The following is a 27,907-nucleotide window of genomic DNA, read 5'->3' as shown; positions in this document are numbered from 1 at the left end:
ATATTTATATTATGCTATAAACATATGTATGCATAAAAATCTATACTCATCTTCAGCAGTATCAATGAGGAAATACTAAATATATTAGTACTTTACAGATTTTCTTTCTTTTCCCCACGTGTTTTTTTCCAGCAATACTGTCTCCGGGACCAGTAAATTTTTAAGTAAATACAAAACCCAAGGAAACGTTATAGTACCTTTATAATCTATAAAGAGATTTTAATTCTTAAGTTATGGCGCAATGCCTTTTTTTCCAAAAAGCTTCTAAAGCCAGCTGTACTGCATAGTTTCAGACAGACTAAATTTAGCCAGTTCTGTTCATCAGAGGAATGCTGTGTGTCAGCTACATCAAAGCCCAAGGGCAGCCTGATAAACACTGAATACAGGTCACGTAGCTCTGTAGCTAACAAACTCTAAGAGAGCTTGTACTCGGGGGCATTCAAAGCAGTTTTGTCATCAACAATCTAGTATCCCTTGAGCCCCCATGTCGTTTCAGTTGCTAAGCAACTCTGGTGTTAATGTCTTAGAGGAGAAAAACTTACCAGGCATCTGGCCGTTCATCTGGTTCTGCATGTGTGGTGCAGGAGGACCCCCACCTACCATTCCATCTGAAGGCATGTTGTGAGAGCGTGGAGGTGGGGGAGGGCCGCTCTGATTCATCCCTCCAGGACCCATAGGCATATTCTGTGTGGGTGGCTGAAAGAAGACAGTTTAGTAAAACAAGAGAAACAGTTAGACTAATATATTAAAGATGCATATAACAGTTGCCTATATTATTAAACTGAACAGAAACAAAAACAAATGCATTTCAACTTATTCTAATGCATTTTAATCATAGACCAAATTATTTACATCAAATTTAATATGCCCCAAAAACTTATCTTAGTATGAAGATATCTGACCACCTCAGACCAAAAGAACACCACCAATTAAGGTATATTTTACCTTACAAAATCTCAATAGTGAAAATAAATTTTTTTAATATTCTATACAAAAATTCACATTTATTTATATATAAGGATTTTTAATGTGTCCATTGTTGCTAAATTATGTTTTAAAACTTCAATCTCCTTAAATTAATATATTTAGATATATTTACTATTAATGATGGATTTTACCTGAAAAGATACAATAACAAAAAACTATAAAAGGACCAGAAGCCCCAAAATGTGATATACTTTGTACTACAGTTTGAGAGGGAAATAAAGTAATTTTGGCAAGAGAATGTTTTAAACCACGAAGACTCAGTTCAGTCCAACATTTTTGTGCCGACGACTCCTATAGATCGAAAACATTACTGATGGCCTCCAAGGGTACAGAGACAGCTGCCTCAAAAGGATGCCTTTGGCAAATTTCCTAATGAAAGTGTGAAGAAAATCACTGACTAACCTTGAGAGTTCACAAAAGGGCGAAAGGAAAAACACAAATACAAGGTGGTCGGCAACACCTGGCTTCCTTCTTAGAGATATTTTGGTAAAGAAAGCAAATGGTTAGCTGCTTTCCAAACCCCCATTTTTAAGCCTACAGGAGAAGGAGCTATATTCTTTACACGTCTCTGTCTGCCTTCTTTCTCTATTTCTCCATGTTCTAAAAACATAACATCTACTCCTGTAACTTTAGTCATTCTCTTCCTTCCACATTTTTACATGGCTAGTTAGTTAACCTTTCTGTACCATCCAGATTTTGGGAACACAATCCTCTCTGGTACCCTTAACAGATAAACACTGCCTTTTAGCCATCACATGTAAATACTCAAATTGCCATCCATTTAATAATCACTAACATCTACAAATAACCAAGTACTATTCTAATAGTAACCACTTAAAATTCATAGTCTCTGTGCACCTGGGTGGCTCAGTTGTTTAAATGCCTGCCTTTGGTTCAGATCAAGCCCCAAGTCAGGTTCCCTGCTCAGCAGTGAGTCTGCTTTTCCCACTCCCTCAGCCTCTCCCCACCACTCGTGCTCTCTCTCCTAATAAATAAAAAATAAGATCTTAAAAATAAACAAATAAAATTCACAGTTTTTGTTTCTTCACTACTAAATCCAGAAAATAATTGCTCTTCATTAACTATTTCCTCCTCAATTCTCATTTTAAATTTTTATCCACTTTGGATTCTTTAAACACTTAACAACTTTGTTCAGTTTTTTTTAAATTACCAACATCAACTCTGTGTCACGTATCTTATGTTGAAATGATACTTTACTATCGTTCAAACACAGCTGTGACCCTCTAGTTTGAAAATAAAAATCCTTCCTTCTATAGTCTTATCCAAATTTTCTGCTGAAAATTTATGTTCTCACTCTCAAAAGATAACAGTTTTTTCGTTTTCTTGTGATGCACTTAATGAAATATCAGTATTCACAACTCCCATCATAATAGAGTAGCTTGTATCAAACTAACCCTCCTGCTAATAAAAGTTATAAAATCTGGGGGCACCTGGGTGGCTCAGTCGTTAAGCGTCTGCCTTCGGCTCAGGGTGTGATCCTGGCATTATGGGATCGAGCCCCACATCGGGCCCCTCCACTGGGAGCCTGCTTCCCCCTCTCCCACTCCCCTTGCTTGTGTTCCCTCTCTCTCTGGCTGTCTCTCTCTCTCTGTCAAATAAATAAATAAAATCTTCAAAAAAAAATAAAATTAAAAGTTATAAAATCTGGACAAATGTAAAAACTGTTTGAAGACACTGAAGAGCAACATACGCAGAGAGAAGCAGGAGAGGCTACAACTCCAAAGAGAAGGGAAGCACCAAAGATCAGCTCCACAAGCACCTTTACTTTGTCCTTGACTTTGCTGTGTAACAGGAAAATAGAGCCCAAGCAGAAGTGGCAGCCCTACTGGGCTGAGAAGAAGATGGAGTTCTGGGCTATCAGAAAGCTAGAAATCAAAGAACAAAGTGCCAGAGTGGAAGAACCACAAAAAGGACAAAAATTCAAGAAAACTAGCATAAAACAGCAGCTAAGAGGCTAAAGAGCTGAGCGGAATATTTCAGCTTCTGCCCAATGCTAAAGAAACAGACTGGAGTGTAGTCTCTACCAAGTTAGAAAGGCCTTCAAAAACAACTCAAGCTCTCTGTTGAGACTTCAAAAAGGCTCTCCTTAGATTAAGGTCAAAATGGAACATATCAGCCCTAACAAATCTTTTTTTTTTTAAGTATTATTTATTTATTCGACAGAGAGAGGGACAGCCAATGAGAGAGGGAACACAAGCAGAGGGAGTGGGAGAGGAAGAAGCAGGCTCCCAGAAGAGCATGGAGCCCGATGTGGGGCTCGATCCCAGAACCCTGGGATCACGCCCTGAGCCAAAGGCAGACGCTTAACGACTGAGCCACCCAGGTGCCCCAGGCCTAACAAATCTTATAGTCAATGTTCAGTACTCAAGGTAATCTAGTATTTCACCTTCCAAAGGAAAACTTAACTCTCTTTGGAGGAAAACAACACCAAGTAAAGCCTCTATAATTGTTCATTTATAAGCCTGGCATTCAATGAAAAATTACGAAGCATTCTAAAAAGTAAGAATGAACAGCCAACACTCATTAGGATGGCTATAATAATTTAAGAAAGAAAAAACCTACATAAAGTAACAAGGGTTGGCAAGAATGTGGAGAAAATGAAACTCTCATACATGCTGGCAGGATTGTAAGGGGTGCAGCCACTGTGGAAAACAATTTGGCAGTTCCTCAAAAAGTTAAACATAGAGTTACCATATGACAGAGCAATTCCACTTCTGGTATAGACCCAAGAGAACTGAAGACATGCATTCACACAAAACTTGCACACAAATGTTCACAGGAGCATTATCCATCATAACCAAAAAACAGGAAAAATTCAAATGTCTATCAACTGATGAATAAACAAAAATATCCATACAACGGAATATTATTTAGTCATAAAATGAAATGAAGTACTGATGTATACTACGACACAGATGAATCTTTTTTTTTAAAGATTTTATTTATTTGTGAGAGGGGGAGAGAGAAAGCACAAGCAAGGGGAGCAGCAGACTCCCAACTGAGCAGGGTGCCTAATGGGAGGCTCAATCCTAGGACCCTGGGATCATGACCTGAGCTGAAGGCAGATGCTTAACTGACTGAGCCACCCAGGCATCCCAACACTGATGAATCTTGAAAACACTATGCTAGGTGGAAGAAGTCAGACTCAAAAGGCCACACATCATATAATTCCATTTATATGAAATATCCAGAAGAGGTAAATCCAGAGAGAAAGAACATACACTAATTAGATGGTGCCAAGGGGTAGGTAGAGGAAGAACTGGGATTGATGTCAACAATTATGAGGTCTCTTTTTGAGTTGATGGAAATGTTTGGGAATTAAGATACTGGTGATGGTTGCATAGCATTGTGAATACACTAAAAACCACTGAATTACATACTTTAAAAGGTTAAAATGGTGACTTTCATGTCATGTGAATTTTATCTAAAATTTAAAAAAAAACAGATGAACAAGTAAGAGAAATAACAGAACACAGAAAAAGACAGGTCATTCAGTTTGGAGCTATCTGAGACACCTTAAAATAACTGATATGTTCAGGGACAAAAACAAAACAAAACAAAACAAAAACAAAGTAGGATCAATGGAGAATTTCAGCAAAGTCCTAGAATTCTTAAAAGAGTCAAATGGAAATTCCAGAACTGGAATATATAGTCAATGAAATGAAGAACTCACTAGTTTAGAAACAGTAAAACAGAAGACTGGTAAAAACTGGAAGAAATGTACACAAAATATGACACAGATATAAAGGAGAGAATATACCAAAAAAAAAAAAAAACCATAAAGACATGTACAACATACTACAAAGATCTAACACACAACTAACTAGAGTCAGAAAAGTAAAGAAAATGAAACACAGGCAATATCTGAAAAATACTAGTCAAAAATTTTCCAAAGCTAACACAAGACATGAGTCTCTAAGCAAACATACAAAGTTCTATAAACCTCAGCAGAATATGAAGAAAAACATACCTGAGTCAAAGTCTTAAAAACCAAAGTCAGAGAAAACCTTAAAAGTAGCCCAAAAGGGGCATCTGGGTGGCTCAGCTGGTTAAGCATCTGCCCTTGGCTCAAGTCATGATCCCAGAGTCCCAGGATCGAGCCCTGCACTGGGCTCCCTGCTCAGCGGAGAGCCTGCTTCTCCCTCTGCCCTTCACCCCACTCATGCTCGCTTTCTATCTCTAAATAAATAAATAAATAAATAAATAAATAAATAAATAAAATCTTTTTTTTAAAAAAATCATTTAAAAAAGTAGCCAGAAAAAAATAAGACATAAAGGAAGGGCAATAAGACTAACCACCATTTTTTTTAATCAGAAACAACAGAAATAGAAGACAATAAAATGACATCTTTAAAATGCTAAGACAAAACAAGAAAATAAACCAACCAATCTAGAGTTCTATAAGAGAAAATATCTTCCAATAAGATGATGAGTTAAAAAGTTTCAGACTGGGGCGCCTGGGTGGCACAGTCGTTAAGCATCTGCCTTTGGCTCAGGGTGTGATCCCAGCGTTCTGGGATAGAGCCCCACATCAGGCTCCTCCACCGGGAGCCTGCTTCTTCCTCTCCCACTCCCCCTGCTTGTGTTCCCTCTCTCGCTGGCTGTCTCTGTCAAATAAATAAATAAAATCTTAAAAAAAAAAAAAAAAGTTTCGGATAAACAAAAGCTGAGAGAACTTGTTACAAGTGAAGGGACTTTATCAAGGCAAAGGGCAACAACTCCAGATGGAAGCACAGAACTAGAGGATTTAATAGAGAGAAATGGCAAGGTAAATATCTAGACAAATATAAATTAATATTGATATTTAAAATAACTGTAACAGTGACTTATATGGTTTAAACAGATATAAAAGTGTAAAATTTATGACAGCACTAACACAAAAGACAAATACAAAATGAATAAATGAAGTTACACTGTTGTAAGTCTCTTGCATTTTTCATCAAGTGCTAAATCTACAAATTTAGACTGGAACCTAATAAACCAAGGATGCACACTGTAATCTCGCAGGCAACTGCTTAAAAATACATACACATATAAAAATGTACAGCCAAAAAAAGGTGGAGAGGAAAAAATAATGCTTGATTAGTTCAAAGAAAGTCAAGAAAGAGGTAAACAGAAAACTAATAGCAGGCTGATATTCTCAAATTCTACTATATCATGTTCTTCATTAAATGGATCTGGACCCAATATTTCAATTAGATAACAAATATTATTAGAATGGATTTTGAAAACACCCAATTATATTCTGTTTATAAAAGATCCACTTTTAGGACACATAAATGTTAAGAGAAAAAGATACTATACACTAAACACTAATAAAAGTATGGTGATATCACTATATTTATATCAGATAATCGACTTAAAACAAAAAGCACTACTAGAAATACTAGAGGAATACTTTATTATGATAAGATCAGTCCAACAGGAATATGTAACAATCAAATTTTTAGACATCTCATAACACAACTTCAAAGTCGTTAATGAGAAAGTTGACAGGACCAAAAAGAAAAACAGAATAATCCATAATAATGGTTGGATTTGGAGGGGGGATTTATTTATCTGAGAGAGAAGAGAAAGCACATGCTCACACACAGGGGAGAGGGGAAAAATTAATATTATAAGTTTCCACTTCAAGCAGCTAGAAAAGACAGCAAGTCAAATCCAAAGTAGTACAATGAAGGAAATAACATAGATGAATACAAAATTCAACAAATCATATGCAATCTTCCAGAGAACATAAAAAAAAAGGAGAACAATTCCCAATTCTTTTTTTTTTTTAAGATTTTATTTATTTATTTGAGAGCGAGAGAAAGAGCATGGGGGTGGGGAGGGGCATAGGGAGCCCAATGCGGGGCTCAATCCCAGGACCCTGAGATCATAACCCGAGCCGAAGCCCGACACTTAACCAACTGAGCCACTCAGGTGCCGCAACAGCTCCCAACTCTCTTATGAGGTCACCAAAACTCTGATACCAAAACCTAAAAAGGACATTATTAGAAAGAAATCTACAAGCCAAACTTTCTCATGAACATAGACACAAAAATGCTATACGAAATTTTAACAAACCAAATCCAGACTGTATTAAAAAAATGATGCATTATACAACCAATGGTGCTAATTCCAAGAATGCGAACTGGTTTAACTTTTGGAAAGCAATCACTGTAATTCACCCAATTACCAAAATAAAATCCACATAATGCCTCAATACATAAAGGAAAATTATTTGATAAAATTCAACACTGACTCATAATACAAACTTTAAAAAATCTAATACATCTAATTTACAAAAAATTTACAGCTAATTTCATCTTACCAATAAAATATTGGGCTCTTTCACCTTGAATTCAGGAATAAGACAAGAATATCCAGTAACACCATATCTATTCAACATAATAAATAAACCCACGGACAAATCAATAGTATTAAGAAAATAGAAATAAAGTATAAAAAGGTTAAAAAAAAAACAATAATAAAGATGGGAAAAGAAGACACATAATTATCATTCAGGAGAATCTATAAAAAATTATTTGAATAAGGTAACTGGATTTAGAAGACCGATATATAAAAATCAACTGTATTTCTATATATTTCCAAAAAATAAAAAACAAACTTTTAAAAATAACAGCATATTTAATAGCATCAAAAAAAATGAGTAACTAGAAAAGAATCTAACAAGATGTGCAATACCTCTACATTGCAACACTGTTGAAAGAAATTCGAGGTCACTAAATGGAGGGATATACTATTTTTATTGACTGGAAGACTCAAAATAGTGAAGATATCAGTTTCCCCAGAAATTCCAGGCAATCTTAGTCAAAATCCCAGCAGGCTTTTTGAAGAAAATTCACAAATTCTAAAATTTATATGGAAATGCAAAGGAATTAGAATAGCTGAGACATTCTTGAAAAAGAACACCGCTAACTGCTACAATAATTGAGATATATGGTTGGTGCAAAGATAGATAAACAGACCAACAGGACAGAAGTGAGAAACAGATCCACACATACAGTCATCTTACTTACAACAAAACAACTTATATTCGATGTGTAAAAATGTATTTCCAATAAATGGTACTGTATCAATTGAATATTATATGAACAAAAATGAACCTTAACTGCTAGACTCAGATCTTTCACAAATTTAATTTGCAATGGATCATGGATAAAAACTTTTAGAAGAAAACATGAGCATATTTTCATGACCTTAATATAACAAACTATTTCTCAAACAAGATACAGAAAGAAAAACAGTATCAATAAATTGGATTTAGTTTCAATTAGAAACTGTTCATATAAAGTTACCAAAAAGAGAATAAAAACAGATCTTTCAAAATGAGAGAAGATAGCACAATGAAGGAAACAATTAACAAAACTAAAAGGCAACCTATGGAATGGGACAAGATATCTGCACGTGACATATCTGATAGAGTCTGTGTTTAAAATACATAAAGAACTTATAAAACTCAACACCCAAAAACAAATAATCCAATTAAAAAATGGGCAGAAGACATGAACAGACATTTCTCCAAAGAAGACATCCAGATGGCCAACAGTCACATAAAAAGATGCTCAACATCACTCATCATCAGGGAGATACAAATCAAAACTATAATCTCACACCTGTCAGAATGGCTAAAATCAACAACACAAGAAATAACAGGTGTTAGCAAGGATGTGGAGAAAAAGAAACCCTCTTGTACTATTGGTGGGAATGCAAACTAATGCAGCCATTGTGGAAAACAGTATGGAAGTTGCTCAAAAAGTTCAAAAATACAACTACTCGACAATCCAGCAATCACACTATTAGGTATTTACCCAAAGAATACAAAAACACTAATTCAAATGCTCCTATAAACATACACCCTGATGTTTAGAGCAGCATTATTTACAATAGCCAAGATACGGAAGCAGCCCAAGTGTCCACTAATGAATGGATAAAGATGTGGGGCGTGTGTGTGTGTGTGTGTATATGTATATAATGATATAATGGAGTATTATTCAGCCATAAAAAAGAATAAAATCTTGCCATTTGCAATGACATGGATAGAGCTAGAGAGTATAATGCTAAGGAAGGTAAGTCAGTCAGAGAGACAAATACCATATGATTTCACTTGTATGTGGAATTTAAGGAACAAAGCAAAGGGGGAAAAAAGAGAGAGAAAGGCCAACCAAGAAACAGACTCTTAACTACAGAGAACACACTGATGGGAAGATGGGTGGGGGAATGGGTTAAATAGGTGATGGGGATTCAGGAGAGCACTTATATGAGCGCTGGGTGTTCAATGGAATTGTGTCATCATTATATTGTACACCTGAAACTAACATAACACCGTATGTTAACTGGAATTAAAATAAAGGTTTAAAAAATGGTAGAAAATATTACATAGTCAACAAAAGATTTATATCTAGAATGTATAAAGAACTCCTACAAATCAATAATAAAAAAGACAACCCAATGTAAAAGTGGACAAAAACAGGGCACCAGAAAACTTTTTTGGGATGACAGCACTATTCTATATCTTGACTGTAGTGGTGCTCACACAGACTTGTCAAAATTCATCTGTCTATACAATTAAAATGAGTGAATCTTTTTTTATGTGAATTATACCTCAAATGACACTTCTTCAAGAAAGCCTTTCCCAAGTATCGGAATAATCAGGCCCCATTATGTCCTATAGTCCTAGGTGCCCTTACTTCGCAGAATCTGCTACAATTGTCATTTAAAATGTTTGCGTTAAGGGGGCGCCAACGTGTTTCAGTCTGTTAAGAGTCTGCCTTCGGCTCAGGTCATGATCCCAGCGTCCTGGGATCAAGCCCCACATCAGGGCCCCTGCTCAGCGGGGAGTCTGCTTCTCCCTCCGCCCCTCCCCCCACTGGTTCTCTCAATCTCGCTCTCTCGCTCTCTCTCTAAAATAAATAAAATCTTTAAAAATAGAGATACTCAGCAAATATTCACTAAATGAAAAAATTATTTTGAAATTCAATTTTAATTCAATTGGAACCAGTATTTTTATGATAACTTTCATGTTCTTTATTGTCAAAACTGCTTATTCTCTATACTCCACATCCACATTTGGAAGTCCATCCAACATCTCAAACTTGAAATCTACAACACTGAATCCCTGACATCTCCACGACCCCCAAACCAAATCCGTCTACCCAATAGTCTCAGCTGATGGCAATTCCATCATTCCAGTTGCTCTCTGAAAACCATGGAGTCATCCCTTACATGTCTCTCAGTCTCATCCTCTGCCTCCCACATCTAATTTTCAGCATATCCTTTGGACTCTACCTTTAAAATATACCTACAATTTGATCACTTCTCCTACGTCCTCCTCTGCTACCATGCTGGTACAAGCCACCATCACATCTCTCATGTTGATTATTTCAACAGCCTCCTAACTGGATTCCCTGCTTCTATCCATGCTCCTCTATCATAAATTCTCCACATGGTGATCAGAATGAGCTTATTAAAATATGTCAATTCATTCTTCTGCTCAAACTCCTTCAAGAGACTCCAATTTCAAGGTAAAAACTAAAGTCCCTACAATAATAGCTTGCAAGATAGGATTTGCCCACATAACTTCCTTACCTTATTCTGTTCTAGCCACGAACTTCATGTTGTTCCTCAAGTTAGGCATAGTTTCACTTCTGGATCTGTCCACTGCTTGTTTCCTCTGCCTGAAACATTCTTCCTCAAGTCTTGCTCAACCGTCACCTTCTCAATGAAGTCATCCAGACCACTCTACTTCATACTGCAAATTCCATCCCCCACCTGCAGTACTCCTAATACATCTCTCCCTGCTCTGTTTTCCTTTTCCATAGCTCTTATCATCTTCTAATACAGCTATATGATTTAATCATTTATTATACCTGCCTTCTTTGCTAGAATGTAAAACCCAAGAGAGCAGGAATATCCACCTGCTTTGTTAACTGATATTCCAAAAAGTACCTATTACCTGACACACAGTAGGCACCTAATATTTAGTAAATAAATGAACTCTCAAACTTAAATGATTTAGTATAAAATTAAAAATAATTCTGATTATAAAATTATCTTCAATTTTCCTTTAAAATATAAAAATATCACTGTAAAATATAATTTTTAGTTTAACAATCCTTCCTCTGTGTAAATATCATTTGTATAACTGTCCTTAATATAGTTCCCCACAAGGAAGCACTACAATGACACATAGGAGATTTAAAAATAATTACTATGCAAAACAGGAAGGATATGTATACACACACACACACACACACACACATATATATATATATATATAAATAAAATACTGCCCAAACCTAATAGATGACCAATATACACACAAATGAAAGTCTGACTGGTCAACCAAGAATGGATCCAAAAGCCTCATCATTACATTTGCCTTATTTCCTAGACCTATGTCAATCTCGCCAAAAATGAGTTCATACATATGTGAAACAGTTCAGAAAGATCTCCTTGTTTCCTCACTAATTCCATAAGAAATGTCAGGATGCTATCATGGGTAGCCTTGAACTGATGTAGGTTTTTGACATTATCAAATGATTTCCTCAATTTAATAATCTGAGAAAATAATAATCTCATCAGCTGTCGTGTCATCTTGTCTCCAAGCTAATACGGAATTTAGTCCTACTATAAAACCTGACCAGTTGAACTTTCATAACTAATAATATTTTCTACCTATTTTCACAGCATGATTCTCCAAACTTCCTAAGGAGTTAGGCTCCCGAATGATTCACTTACCAACAATACTCCCCCCAGTTAGTAACAGGTTCCCCAGAAATTCAACCTTTATTTTCGAAACAGCAAACACTCAGACCATAACAAATCCAACATTAGACTATCTCCACTATGAAAAACTAAGTCTACCTAACACTAATGATATTAATTACTAAACAGTCGCTCCAGATCCATATAATCTTAAAGAATGAAATAACTGCCTTCTTCCCAGACCAGGAGAAGTCTCTGGAATATACTTCCAAAAAAACAACTAATCCACTCCTAAAACATAGGGAGACAGGACTCTAAGCCTTTCTTAAGTTCGTAATAATACCATCAGCTAAGAAACAGGAATATATGATTTGTTTAATCTTGAATTTATTTTTTTTACATCTATACCAATCTGGCTAAATTACAAAATAATGTGTAATCATTACAAAAACAGAAACAATGCAAATAGGAATCCCTGCTAAAAACTTGATACACATACCTCTAGAAACTTTTGAAAAATTTATACCCGCATGCACATGTATATTTAGTTTTTAAAAGTAGGGTCAAACTATCGTGTCATTTCTTTCATTATACTACAAGAATTATTCTTTTGTTTTTGTTTTGTTTTTTTATTCTTTATCGACATATGATTCAATCCAACTTAAGAGTGTAGAATTCAACTATATAAGCTATAAAAATGTTTAACCCACCCTCAATACTGAGACTAGTTCCCTAGCTTGTTTCTGTTTTGCTAATATAAACAATGCTTAAATTCACAGCCCCATACAAATACTTTTCTGTACTTATTCTGTGCAAATTAAGAATGAATTTCTTAATTTACAACATTTAGGGTCTTTTCTTTCTTTCTTTCTTTTTTTTTTTTTTTAAAGATTTTATTTATTTTTTTGACAGAGATAGAGACAGCCAGCGAGAGAGGGAACACAAGCAGGGGGAGTGGGAGAGGAAGAAGCAGGCTCATAGCGGAGGAGCCTGATGCGGGGCTCGATCCCATAACGCTGGGATCACGCCCTGAGCCGAAGGCAGACGCTTAACCACTGTGCCACCCAGGCGCCCCAGGGTCTTTTCTTTCTTAAGCAAAGAAATGCTTCCCCTTAGAGAAGTGACAATCTTTAGGGTCCTTACTTAGTATATGTAGAAGCTACTTTCACTGATTTAATAATATAGCTCTGCCAAAAAAAAAGTGTACACACACATATATACATACATACAAATATTTATATTCCTCACAATAAGATTTAACCAATTTCTTTACATATCTGGACTGAATTAGAGAGTGCTTGAATTTCATATATGCTGTCCAGCGAAAAGTTAACATGATTTTTTTCTAGGATTCTGAAAAGATATCATAGGCAATGATATTGGAAAATGCTCCCTATAATATACTAATCCAGAGAAATGTGCCCCCATAAATCAATTCTCTACAAAATACAGGGTTACCTCCTTTGTGAAACTTTTCCTAATACTCAACAGCAGAACTAATCGCTTCTTCTACTATGTAAAATGTACTTTAAATGTCCAGTACTTCTAAAATAACATGTATTACACTGTACTATTACCATCTGTTGTCTTTAATTTCATTTACAGAACTTTCGGCATATAAAAAGTTTTATTTCATATTTTTAAAAGAATAAAATCATAAGTATCTTAATCAGTATCTTCTTTCGTTTCCGTCCTCTGCTTTCATTCTCAAGGAAGTCTTCCTCACCTCAAAATCAGATAAATAATTGACGACTTAATTTATCCTAAATCTCATACAAATACAGACATTAAGACATTTCACTAGTGATTTTGCTTCTGTTCTTAATACCAAAATGTTTTAATTAGACACCTCTTACTGTGCAGCACCATACTACGTCCAAGAGGAAGACTTGGAAGGTAGCTGTAGCAGGTGAATAAATCACCGATGACCACTACATTTCTGAGCAAAAGAACTCAGTGTTTCTACTCGCTGGTGAGAGGAAATATAAAATTCAAACTTGTGGGATTTTTTCTTTTAACAACAAAAAAAGCAACAGAGGGGGAGCTGAGGGAAATGGTGTCTTGTCCACATTGTGCTAAGAGACCCATGGAATATCCAAATGGCTATGTCTACTGGAGGCTGGATTCATGTTTCACACACTCAGGCAAGAAGATACGTATTTGGGAGCCAGTGAGTATACGTGGAACCTGAAGTCAGGGATACAAGAAACCAGGAGTGTGGATGAAATCTCCCAGAAAGAGTGTATATGGTAAAAAGATGTTCAAGAACAGAACATCAACAACTGATGGGCATGTTAAAGGTAAGAAACTGAAGAGCTAGAAAGATAAAAAGAAAACTATCACAGAAGTCACAAATGTTTCAAAGGAGGAAAAAAGTCAACATCATACTGATTAAATACACATTATCACGTTTATCCAAAACTTTAAAATTCTTAAAATGATGTTAATATTTAAGAAAGTTCTTTTAAACACTTTCATTTTTAAAAAATGTAATTTAAAAAACACAACAGTGTATGGCAAGGTTCTATGTGCACAGAAAAGGGGAAAGTATGTATTTATACTGGCTTTTATTCGCATAATCTAAGACAGAGATGGAAGTGTGCCTCTGTATGACCTTTTGTAGTTTTTGATGTTCTAACCATATCAAAGTACTACCTACGGTGAATGTGAAGGTAAAACTTAAAAATGAAATAGACTCTGCTAATCTGTAAGATGTTCCACTAGCTCTAAGCATGTTCTCTTTCTTCAGATGGATCCAATCTGTACACAGTGAATTCTGTAATACCAAATTGTAGTCAGTGAATTACCTTAACAGATGCTTTGCCAGCACTGAATCTAAAGACTACACATTATCACTTTCACTGAAGCTTGTGTAATGAAAGGCTAATCAAGTGCTGCCCAAGGGTTGCTGAGAACATCCAGTGTGCATCACCAAAAAAAATGCAACTTAGGAAATATAAAACATAAGACTACTGTACTTATTCTAAATTAATTTCTATTAATAGTCCAGACTTTAATTCTTTGTACAATACACCTAATAAACAAAAATTATCTTTAATAAGCTTAAAATTCAAGAAGTGTATCTGGTTAAATTGGGGATTTTTTTTAACTTTTTTTTTTTTTTTAGGAATTTTTTAAAAACTTAATACTCGATGAATTAAGTGAAAAGCAGGATAAGCAATTCCTATTAGCCTTCAACCTCCTTTTAAAATTAAGAGACATGCTTTTATACTCAATCTCAGGAAATGTCACTGTCAGTCGAGTCACCAAACTCTCTCCCTTACCCTTCATATGTATTCAGTAATTGAGTCCTGCTAGTCTTACTTCAAATACTCCTGAAGAGCACTTCTCTTTCTGTTTATACTCTCCAGTTACATACCGCCTTCACCTTCATTGTCATCAGTGTTTCCTACGTACCTCCTCCATGCTGGACACTCTGACAATTCAGTTTTATTTAATCCTCATAACAACATTATAGAGTAAGTGTTATCTTTCTCATATTGTAAATGATTCATGGTACACAACATTAAATGAAGATGCTAGTACCAGAACAGGAGTATTTTCCTTAATTTGAATATCCTCAGAATGTCACTGGATACTTCATCTAAAAAGCATGCAAATATAAGGTATTCAATTCCTAGATGTACATTAGAACCACCTGAAAAGCTTCTAAAATATGCAGCAAGGTAGTGAAACAGACTGTGATTGTCCAAGTTCTTTACAGCTCTAAAATTTTTAATTTTGTAGAAATATTTCCAGATTGTATGTCTTAAAATGAACTACAATAGAAAGACTCTTTACTCCCCAAGTTTTTCCCAAATAAAAATTAAAATAATAAAAACTTTTCTTGGGGGGCACCTGGGTGGCTCAGTTGGTTAAGCGTCATGATCTCGGTGTCCTGGTATCAAGCCCCCAGTCTGGCTCCCTGCTCAGCAGAGAGTCTGCTTCTCCCTGCTAGTGCACGCTCTCTTTCTCTCAAATAAATAACCTTAAAAAAAAAAAAAAAAAACACTTTTCTTGCAGTGCCTGGTTGGTGCAGTTGGTTGAGTGGGTCCAACTCTTGGTTTCGGCTCAGGTCGTGATCTCAAGGTCGTTGATATCGAGTCCCGTGTTCAGCATGGAGTCTGCTTGAGATTCTCTCTCCCTCTCCCTCTGCCCCCACACTCATACACATGAGTGCTCTCTCTCACTCTCTAAAATAAATAAATTAATCGTTTTTAAAATTAAATAAATAAAAACTTTTTTTTATTTAGACTTATCTCTCGGAATTTTTTCCTAAATGAACAGGGCCTACTGATTTGTATACACTAATACTACCAGACGACAAAAATAAATGAATGATAACTAATATTAGGCTAAAACTTAAAAATGCAATTTCTTCAAAGTATGTTTGAGAAGGAAAGACTTACATGTAATACTCATATTTTCTAATGGCAAAATGTTCCTAGTTTATATACAAAAATAATTATGTCAATGGTTTATGCTATTTCAGAAAGTAAATACCAACCCTGAGAACTACTATTCAAATGATGCCTCCAAGGTTTACCAACATAAATAGGGCCCCGTGTGCATATACTAAAGGAGCCAGAGTAGTGTACATTTTCAATTATGTCAGCTTTTTATAACTATTTGGTCTCTGTCAACTCCACCTTTACTGGTTACACTGCTTGTATGTATGCCTGCCCATAGACCATACCCCCCCATTTCTGATTTGCTGCTTCCCAGTTGTAGGCTTAAAATTAAAGAAACAAACTTGCTAAAATATGTATAAGATTAAGAATAAAACAGCTTTGTTAGGAACTTAGAATGCTTTTGTAGTAAGAATACATAGGGCCCAGGGGCACCTGGGTGGCACAGTGGTTAAGCGTCTGCCTTCGGCTCAGGGCGTGATCCCGGCGTTATGGGATCAAGCCCCACATCAGGCTCCTCTGCTATGAGCCTGCTTCTTTCTCTCCCACTCCCCCTGCTTGTGTTCCCTCTCTCGCTGGCTGTCAAATAAATATCTCTGTCAAATAAATAAATAAAATCTTTCAAAAAAAAAAAAAAAGAATACATAGGGCCCAAACAAAAAAGTAAAATACCTGTTAGTGCACTGGCTTTATAACTATTTTTTTCCTTACAGATCTTTTTCCATTTATTCTTGGTTTTTGAATTCTTGACTTTGTTTCAAATAGGAAAAGCTTGCTAGATGTAGCCTAGTTCCAGATATATGAAATAGTACTATGAATACATAATTCCTCTTTTGGGGAGACACGAAAAAAACTGAAAGTTAAACCTACATAAAATTATGAGTGTATTTCCAATTCTCACAACTAGTTAAATGAAGTAAAAAACGCCATTCCGGAAAACTTTTTTACCCCAAAACATACAGTTCTTTTTCAGGATCAAAATTTCTCAAACTATACTTATTAACTAGTATATTCTCCCTTTTGGCAGCCTGGTTGTATTCATTATATATTGTTACTCTAGTTTTCCCAAATTTACCTTACTTCCTATTTTGCCTCTAATCCAACTGGTTTCCTTCTAGCTGATTTTTCCCTCTCTCTAGCCCCACTTTTCTTTACATCTCAAGAATTACTACCTTCCTGAAGAAGGGCAAGAGAAATGAGTAAATAATCTCAAGACACATGATCTGACCAAACATTTTTGTATTCTACATAAAAGCTAGAGAGAATATGAGACATATTTGAGAAGCTGTAATGTTTAAGGCTTTAAGACATTTCTACATTTTATGAAGACAATATATCAAATCAAGACAAACTGAAAAAATCCACAGTTTGCACAGCATCACAAGTTACACAATGAATTTCAATTGGTTAGGTAGAAGGGATACAGAATCAGCAGAGGACATTTTGCAAATACCACTTCCCAACCACCCACAAGATTCTAAATAAAACTACCTAAAGGGAAACGGGACACTTTCAATAACCGGAGACTTGAATCCTGCCATAATTAGGTGTTACTGATGAGAACATGTTGAGAATCTGTCCTAACTTCAGATGTGCTAGAACAGGGAAACCAGGTTAAGACTCACTTAATTACAGGTCACCATGGTGATGATAAGCTAAATTCTTAACCTGCCACTTTAAGCTATAATTTAGTCCCCAAACCATAAGCAGAGCCAGTCACATAACATTTTTTTTAAATTAACACCTAAGTACAAGAATAATGCTAGACCAAAAAAAAACAACCAAAAATGATTAAGGCATTCAAAACAGAACAATCAAGACACTGCAGGTTGTAAAATTCAGATTTAAACTCTATGAAGACCTAGCCAAGTTCTTCCCGGATATACCAACTTAAGAGCAAACTGGTCAGGATTTTATTTCCCTTCCATCCTAGTAGCAACAATAATGCACAAACTGCTTTCAATATGGCCAGTGTTCAAATCCCGTGCTACCATTTTACCAACTGCGAGTCCCTAGGCATGTTAATTAACCTCTCTGAGACTCTACTTCCTCAACTGTAGAATGGACTAATATCCTAAAGGCTTCTGAGGATGAAATACTGAAGGGAGTCAATGCATAGTAGTCATTCTGCAAGTGTCTGTTCTCTCTCCAAAGAAACAGTTATATTTGAGAATCCATAAAAGTAACTAATATTCTCTTAGTTATTCCATGGACAGCAAAACAGAATACAATTCTAATATTTAAAAGAATCATCTAAGGTAATGGCAAACTAGGACATTCGAACAACTCTCCACTGAGGACAACAAAAAAAGCTCAACAAATATTTTAAAAATATGTTTAAAGATATGGAAGAGCAGACAGAAAGGTAAAAAATGGTCAGAAGAAGTTCATAAGAAGAAAGAAAATCCAGACAGGTGGGCCCAAACTTGGGCGGGGGGGGACATTTGCTATGGGCATGTTAACCAATCTATAAAGCCAGCTGATAATTTCCTAAAACTGACAAAAGACATCAATTCACAGATTTCAGCAATCTCAACACACACCAAGCAGGATAATCAAAGAACTCCACACCTTCAGACAGTACAGCAAGACTTCAGAAAAAGACTTCAGAAAGCAAAAAATAGATTACCTTCAAAACAGTAACACCAACAACTATATTTATATAGATATAAGCTGGAAAACAATAATCTGTCCTGGCAAAAATATTCTGTAAGAACAATGGTGAAATTAAGGCATTTTCAGATCACCAAACAATAAACACCCAAAGGTATTTGTCACAAGCAAACCAGTCCTAAAAAAAGTACTAAAACATGTTCTTAAGGAGGAAAAAGAAAATGATCTGAGAAAAAAAGTTGTAAATGAAGGGAGAAATTAAAAGCATCAGAAACAGTAACGATGATAACTCTAATGAATACTAACTTAAAAAATCATTTGTGGGGTGCCTGGGTGGCTCAGTCGGTTAAGCATCTGCCTTCAGCTCAGGTCATGATACCAGGATCCTGGGATCGAGTCCCACATCAGGCTCCTTGCTCAGCAGGGAGCCTGCTTCTCCCTCTGCCTGCTGCTCCCCCTGCTTGTGTCCTGTCAGTCTCTGACAAATAAATAAAATCTTAAAAAAAAAAAAAAAAAATTTGTGAGTAAACATGTAAAGATTTAAAATGCATGACAATAAATGAGTCATTGAGGAATGAATAGAAATAAAATATCCAAGGGTCCATGAATCATCTGAGATGCATATTACAAACAGTATAGTAACCACTGAAAGAATATTAATTTTAGAAGTACATAATTTCCAAACTAGAAGAGAAAACAGGAATAAAAAAATAATTAAGAGAAGTCAAAAAAGAACAGAAAGGAATATACAACAGATTAGAACAAACAGAACATACATTGTATGATGGTAACTTTAAACTCAGATACATGAGTGATTACATTCAATATAAATGGATGGATTTAATGCTCCAAGTAAAAGACTGCTACACTGGATTTTTTTTTTTTTTTAAATCTACATGCCATCCATATCTCTAACACAAGGGAATGGAAAGGTGACTATACCATGCAAACACTAAAGAAAACCAACTGAGCTACTCTAATATCAGATAAGTAGACACGAAGACTAAATTTATTAGACATAAAGAGGGAAATACTTCATAATTTCAACATTACAAAGAACCAGAGTTTTAATACTCTAAAATATATATGCCATTACTAACAATGCCTCAAAATGTCATATTAAGCAAAAACTTGGAAGAGTTACAAGGAAAAAGAGACAATCCACAGCTATCCACTTTAAACATACATCTCTCAGAAACTGATTGAACAAACAAAGCATCAGAAAGGTTAAAAAAAAAAAAACAGTAAAGCTATGGAAGATTCAAACAAGATCACCACGCTTGATCCAATAAACATTTACAGGCATTCAGAAGCTAAAGAATACACATTCATATTAAATATACACAGAACATCTGTAAAAACTGACCATATGCTGCAACATAAAACAAATCTCAAAGAATTCCAAAGAACTAAATCATATCAATGTATGTAACCACATGCAACAAAGCCAGAAATCATTAATAAAAAAATGATAAAATTTCCATATGTTTGGAAACTATAAAGTGTGTTTCTCAACCCATGTATAAAGAATAAATAACACTGGAAATTAAAAAATATTTGGAACTGAATAAATATGAATATACTACATATTAGAACTATGTATGACTAGGGGGAAATTTATGCCCTTAAATGCATATATTAGCATTAAAAAATGAAAACTGATGAAGCAGGCATTCATCTCAAAACTCAGGGAAAGAATAGCAAAATACAGCAAAAGAAAGTAAAAGGGAATAATAAAGACAAGATCAGAAGTTATTCACACTCAAAAACAAGCCAAAGAGCAACAGTACACAAAATGTGGTCCTCAAGAAGACTCTTTTAGAGTCCAAAAGGTCAAACTACTTCCGTAACAATACTTTTATGCCATATTGATATTTAAAACAATGGTGCAAAAGTAGGAAAGTGGGTGTAAGTGCTAGAGCCTTGGCATGAATCAAGGAACCAAACTCTACAGTGAAGCACTGTATTACTGATTGCCAGACTAGCACTTTAAAAAAAAAGTCATTTCACTTAAGAATGTCCTTGATGAAATAGTAAAAATTACTCAGTTAAATATTCTGGGACAAAATGAGAAAATAATAAATATATCTGTTGCCAATCAAAGTAAGATAAAAGCACTCTGTGACTGAGTTGCTTGCTGATCTACGCAGTTTTCATGGAACACCGTTTTTACTGAAAGAACAACTGGTAGACAAACTATACTTATCCAGGGTTGGGTATCTGGCAGACATTTGCTCAAAAATGAACACAGTGAGCCTGGAAAACAACTGACAGCATTTGTTGCCAATGATTGAACTTGACTTTTCAAGCAAGAATTAGGAATTTGGCAAACTTTTATCTGTCTTGAGTTTGACAGCATTCCAATACTTAACTTCTGATGAGATTGCTGGTGATTTCGACAAATGTGGTTTTTCATCTCATATAATGAAATATGTCAATATTTAGGGATGTACATAACTCAATGCATGTATACTTCCCAAATGACCAAAGCATGTTACAAAATTATGCAGGACAGACTAATGAACTCTAATGTACCAGAATAAGAAAAATCTATTTAGGGGTACCTCGGTGGCTCAGTCGTTCAGTGTCTGCCCTCGGCTGAGGTCATGATTCCAGCGTTCTGGGATGGAGCCCTTCATCAGGCTCCCTGTTCAGTGGGAAGCCTGCTTCTTCCCTCTCCCATTCCCCCTACTTGTGTTCCCTCCCTCGCTGCCTCTCCCTCTGTCAAATAAATAAATAAAATCTTGAAAAAAAGAAAAAAGAAAAAAAGAAAAATCTATTGATATTGTTTCAGATTCCATGCTGCAAATAACCTTTAGAAAAAAGACTTGTTGAGATCCTCAGTACTATCAAAGAAGATTATTGCACAACAATCTGAAAGGCTATTAAATTCCATATCTGAACAAAACTGGATTTTGTTCTATTTCAACCAAAACATATTACACTAGATTGAATTCAGAAGTAGATATGAGAATACAGCTGTTTTCTATTGTCAGACATGTAAAAGAAATTTGCAAAATTACTAAACAATGCTATTCCATTCTCATTAAATCTGTTCTAAAAGGTATAGTTATTTTTCCTTTAAAGAATGTTATTTACATTAATATGCAATGGGTTTATTATCGTTCATTCTAAATGAACTGATAAATACTTTAAAAATATTCTCAGTCTTAATTTAAAAAATTAGGAAAACTTACAACTATATCGATATATATAACCCATATAAAGTTCTTCAGAGTTCTCAATAATTTTTAAGTATAATGGGGTTCTGAGAACAAAAAGTTTTAGAAATGCTGCCACTGTGAAAATCAAAGTCAAAAATGGATTCTTTGAAAAGACAAAAAAAAAAAAAGATAAACAACTGGTAAGAATGATCAAAAACATTTTAAAAGAGAAGGCATAAATAAACTATGTTAAAAATAAAAAAGAAAATATCACCATAGATCCTGAGGACATTAGAAAGATAAGATTATTTCATGAACTTTATGCCAATAAATTTGAAAATTTAGTAAATGCTAAAAAGCACAATTTACCAAAACAGGCAACTCAGAAAATATATGTTATAAATTGTCCTATAACCAATAAAGAAATGAGTTAGTAAACAAAAGCCTTCTCACAAAGAAAACTCCAAACCCAGATAGCTTTTCTAAAGAAGTATACCAATCATTTAAGAAACAGGAGCTCTATCATACAAATTATTCCAGATCAGGAAAAGTAGGAAAATTCTCCAGCTCGTTTATAAAACCAACATAACCTCAAAATAAAACCCAGACAAATGCATTATAAGAAGGGAAAATTAAAGGTCAATTACACTCAAGAACAAAGACATAAAAATCTTGATCAAAATTTTAACAAACTGAATACAGCAATTTTTTAAGAGACCATGATCAAACCAAACCAAACCAAACCAAAGACCATCACCAAGTGGGTCATGAAAAAGTAGGTTAATTATAAGAATGCAAGATGGATTGCACATTAAAAAGTTAATCAATGTAATTCACCAAATTAACATATTAAAAAGAAAAAATTTATGATCTCATTAGAAGCAATAAAAGTATTTAATAAAATTTAACATCAATTCAAAATACAAATTCTTACTTAGCACAACAGAAACAGAAGGGAACTTCCTTAAACTAATAAAAGGCATCTACAAAAAACTACAGCAAACATCATACTTATAAATGGTCAAAGAGTGAAAGCTTTCCCTTTGTGATCAGGAACAAGATAAAGATGTCCTCTATCACCACTTCTATTCGGGAATGTAGTGGAGATCCTAGCCAGAGAAGTAAGGCAAGAGAAAGAAATAAAAGGTGTAAGGATTGGCAAGAAAGAAACAAAACTCGTTATTCACAAATATGTTCGTGAATATAGAAAACAGAAGGTATCTACAGAAAAACTGTTAGAAATAAGATTTGAACAAGACTGAAATTCAGTATCAATTGCATTTCCATGTAAACAGCAAATGCAGTTTGAAAATAAAACTTCATTTGAAAAACAAAGACTCTTAAAATAGCCTCAAAAAATACGAAGTGCCTAGAAATAAGTCCAATGAGAGATGCACAAATCCTCTGCAGGAAAAATCATAAAACTCCATTGAAAGATATTTACAGGATTAAATAAATGAAAATATATGCAACGATCATGATTTGACAGACTCAATACTGTGAAGATATAAATTCTCCCCAAATTAACTGAGAGTCAAGATAATCTCAATGAAAATCACAACAGCATTATGTTGGACATGCTGATTCGTAAGCATATATGGAAATGCAAAGGACCAACAGCCAAGATATTCTTGAAAAACATAAGAAATAAAGAACTTCTCTAACATACATCAAGATTTATAAGACTATGACAAGGGGAAAAGATAGCAGAATTTATAAAAACAGACTGAAGAGATAGAAGAGAGATCAGACAGAGACCCACATATGTATGGACACTTGATAAATGATATAGGTGGCACGACAAAACAGAGAAAAGTTATTGTTTTGTTTTTACAATAGATAATGTTGAAACAGAAATCTATCCATATGCAAACAAATGAAACTGAACCCATTCCTCACACCATTTACAAAAATAAATTTCACCTAGCTGGTAATCAAATTCAAAGTAATAACCACATGAATTATTTCAGAGTGAAAAAGAAATGTATTGATTATATATTCCTAGTGGGATATATCTTAAGAACAAACATCTTATTGTTAGTGGCAATCTGGTATTGTTATACTGAAATTATATACATCTTAGTATAAAGCAAATAAACAACCATAATGATGTCATTAAGGTAGCAAGCGTTTCAGAATAAGACAGAAAAGATAATACATAAAATCAAAGCTAAGTTAAAAACCTCTCCTGAAGGGAAATATCACTAATTCAACACTTTAATTCTTTTTCTAAAAAACGTGTTTACTAGTTCTGTCCACCAAAAATTCCTAGAAACAATGAAAACCCAGTAATAATGAATGCCCCAAACATCCGAACTGTGGTTTCTAAATATCAATTCCCATTGAAAAAGTGCTGCTTGACGAAACAGCCAAGGCAGAATAGTTCTGGGGCAGAAAATGTAGTCAGTCTGATAGCTCTCTCAAATCCTGAAAGAAAAGAAGCATGCAAGAATACTTGAATCATGTCAGACGGACACAGCAGCCAAATGAACAGGCTCTCACTGACCAAAGCGGAGATAACCTGAAGTATTAAAAAGAATGACTGCAATGGACACAAAAAATATAAAAACGTGTATGTTTAGATGACAATAATAAAAAAAATCACTGGTCACCTTCAGAGATTGCTAGAGGCCAACCTGTTATTCTGAAAACTGTAAGAGGCTAGAAACCAGCCTTTAATCATGATTTTAACATAGGGACTCTCTATCTCAGGATAACCAAATACTTGATGAAAGGAAATTTTTCTTTTTTTAAAAGAAGTACAGCTAATAAATATAGGAGGAACTATAAAATTAAAAATTCATCATTCTGTGATCCCAATATGAAATAACAGAGCTGGTCAACAAGGATCAATGACTGCTAAAACCATTAAGTGAAAGGCTGATGGAGAACTTTATAATAGATTCATCAGGGAGGTATAAACTGTACCCCTTGATCAATCTGTTTTTTTCCCTTAGGTAGACTTCATGCCCAACTTAGGGCTCGAACTCATGAACAAGAGTTGCATGCTCTACTGACTGAGCCAGCCAGACACCCCGTCCCACTGATCAATCTTAACATTACTAAAAATGGAACAACCAAAATGTTCCTCCTGATGTGATACAATAGGCAATACACAGCACCATCAATGAAATATTCTAAGTAGAACCTGACGCAGGGCTTCAACTCACGATCCTGAGATCATGACCTGAGCTGAGATCAAGAGTCAGACACTTAACCGACTGAGCCACCCAGGTGCCCCTCAATGAAATATTCTTTTTTTTTTTTTAAAGATTTTATTTATTTATTTGACAGAGACAGCCAGCAAGAGAGGGAACACAAGCAGGGGGAGTGGGAGAGGAAGAAGCAGGCTCATAGCGGAGGAGCCTGATGTGGGGCTCGATCCCAGAACGCTGGGATTACGCCCTGAGCCAAAGGCAGACGCTTAACAACTGCACCACCCAGGCGCCCCAGTCAATGAAATATTCTTAACACAAAACTGAAACTAACTCTAATCAAACCTCCCTACCTAATTATCAGTTTATAGGAAATAAGAGATGAAATGGAAGAACACGTTAAAGGACCAAGAGGATACAATCAGCCAAATCCAGAATGTAAGAAACTCTACAAAATATATGACCCAGTTTCTTCAACAAATAAATGGAGAATAAAAAAGATAACCTGATACAGATTCAAAGAGACTTAAGACACATATCAACCAATGCAATATGTGGATCTTGTCTGGATTCTGCAGCAAGCAATCATTTAAGCATTTGGGTGTTTTTAAGATAATCAGTGAAAACTGAAGACAGCCTGGGTATAATAAGACATTAAGAAATTTTGGTTAATCTTATTGGGTAGAATAATGCTGCTTCTCTGCTAGAGGTGCATATGAAGTATTTACCAGGGAAAGTACATGATGCCTGGGATTTGCTTTGAAATACTCCATACTTATTCATAAATTATATGTGCAATTACAAATTAAAATAAATAAATAAGAAAGCAGGCGGGTGAGTATGTGGGTGAATGGATGAATGGATATAACTTCTTCAGGGAGGGGAAACAATTCTCGGGTGAATTGATTCAAATTAAATATGAAAGCAAAACAATGAAGCTTTTAGATCATACAGAAGAATACCCTCATGTTCTCAGAGGGCAGAATTTACTAAACAAAACTTCAAAATCACTAAACAAAAATGTGTTATCCTGTACATAACTCTATATAAGATTTTGTCTACTTCACACTATTTTAAAGGTACTTACTGCTGGTAAAAGAGACTGCATATTTTGATTAGAATCTGCTATTGTGGCAAGGTAGACCAAATTCGTATGCAACATCTGCTGATACCTATTAAAACAAAAAAACAAGTATCAATATTAAAAATAATTTTCTTCCTATCTGCTTAAATACAAACAGCATTCTAATTATTTTCGAGTTTAATAAAAGATTTATGTTACCTGAACATCAATAGCACTTCAATTTTTTCCTAGTTCCTCTGCAAAATAATTCCAAATAATAAATACATTCAAAGATAATGACACACACAGAGCTCTTGCCATGTGCTAGCTATTGCTATAGTTGTTTCATATACTTATATATTTCAGTCAATCCTCAAACCCACACTATGAGGTAAAAGTGCTCATTGTCTCCATTTTACAGATGAGGCACCTGAGGTTTAGAAAGGTTAATAACATGTATAATATTTGCACAGCTCAGGAAATGGAATTCCTGAGACATGGACTGGCTGTACACATAGTACATGTGTTTTCTTAAAAGAGATCTAGAATGAAGGAATTCAACAAAACTGACATGTTTATTCCCTTCCCCCTGCCATTCTCATATTGCCAAAAACCTCAAACCCAAGTCCAGGCAACAGGCTCTGCTGAAAATGTCAGGAAGGAGGCAGGAATCACACCACTTTTCTTTCTCCAGCAGCACTGACCAACGATTTACGCCTGCTGCAGTTGTACTGCCCATCTGTTAGGGCTCAGCATGTAGAGAGGACAATGAATAGGTGTCTTCAGTTACAAATATATGTATGTATAGGCATACGTGTGTGTGTGTGTGTGTGTGTATGTATGTATACATATATACATACATATATATACACACACACACGCATATATGAGACAGAAAATAACGGCACTAATAACATTAAGAATTAACTTTATAATATAAAGCAAATTCTCACTAGTGCAATGAAGTGGTTAAACATGTTCACTGTGATCTTATGAATTAGTTTTGCTAACTCTCTGCAAATTGGTAGTGATCCAGTTACTAGTGTTTGTAAACCCTCCAAATACAAACTTAAAATCCTACACCAAATTGTTAGGCTGTTTTAGAATTTTGTTTACCTAGAAACATTAAATACAAATTAAAATAATGAAAATTAAAGAACTTTATTCAGCTAAATAAAGTTTTCTAACACAGATCCCAGATGAAATCGTTTTCTACACACCATGTAAGGAATCCTAGGAAATCTTTTGCTGCATAATTTTTTTCTATTAGAACTGGTTTTACTACTTTTTTCTTATTAGAGGAAAAAAAAAATAACCTTACTTCTCACTGACCTTCAATTTTCCTAACAAGTTTAGGCTCTTCTTTATTTTTTACAGATTTATTAGAGGTATAACCAATATACAAAGACCCACACATATTTAAATTGTACAATTTGATGAGAAGACCTTTGGCACCATCACCACCATCAAGGTAACAGACATAACCAACACTTCATAAAGTTTCTTTGTTTCCTTTTGGTTTTGTTTCTGTTGTTTATAAACAAGTTTAATTTGCAGCAACATAGACGGGACTGGAGGAGATAATGCTAAGTGAAATAAGTCAAGCAGAGAAAGACAATTATCATATGGTTTCACTCATTTATGGACCATAAGAAATAGGAAGATCGGTAGAAGAAAGGGAAGAATGAAGGGGGGTAAACAGAAGGGGGAATGAACCATGAGAGACTATGGACTCTGGGAAACAAACTGAGGGCTTCAGAGGGGAGGGGGTAGGGGATTGGGATA

The 27,907-nt window shown here is 35.0% G+C and overlaps 1 protein-coding gene across 2 annotated transcripts in view; it reads right to left on the bottom strand.

The window, feature by feature from the left end:
* The window catches only part of SS18 (SS18 subunit of BAF chromatin remodeling complex), an 83,046-nt gene that overhangs the window by 45,746 nt on the left and 9,393 nt on the right, over window positions 1-27,907 (bottom strand). For both annotated transcript variants that reach the window (XM_045781796.2, XM_045781798.2), the window contains exons 3-4: window positions 26,147-26,231; window positions 543-696 (exon numbers count right to left, since the gene is read on the bottom strand). In XM_045781796.2, coding sequence (XP_045637752.1) covers window positions 543-696; window positions 26,147-26,231 — 239 coding nt within the window. The remainder of the gene's footprint in view (window positions 1-542; window positions 697-26,146; window positions 26,232-27,907) is intronic.

Source organism: Ursus americanus, chromosome 19 (assembly GCF_024610735.1).
Source record: "Ursus americanus isolate L20-20 chromosome 19, mUrsAme1.1.p, whole genome shotgun sequence".
Lineage (NCBI taxonomy): Eukaryota > Metazoa > Chordata > Mammalia > Carnivora > Ursidae > Ursus > Ursus americanus.
The sequence above is the reverse complement of the archived record's forward strand: the minus strand, read 5'-3'. Positions and strand labels throughout refer to the sequence as shown.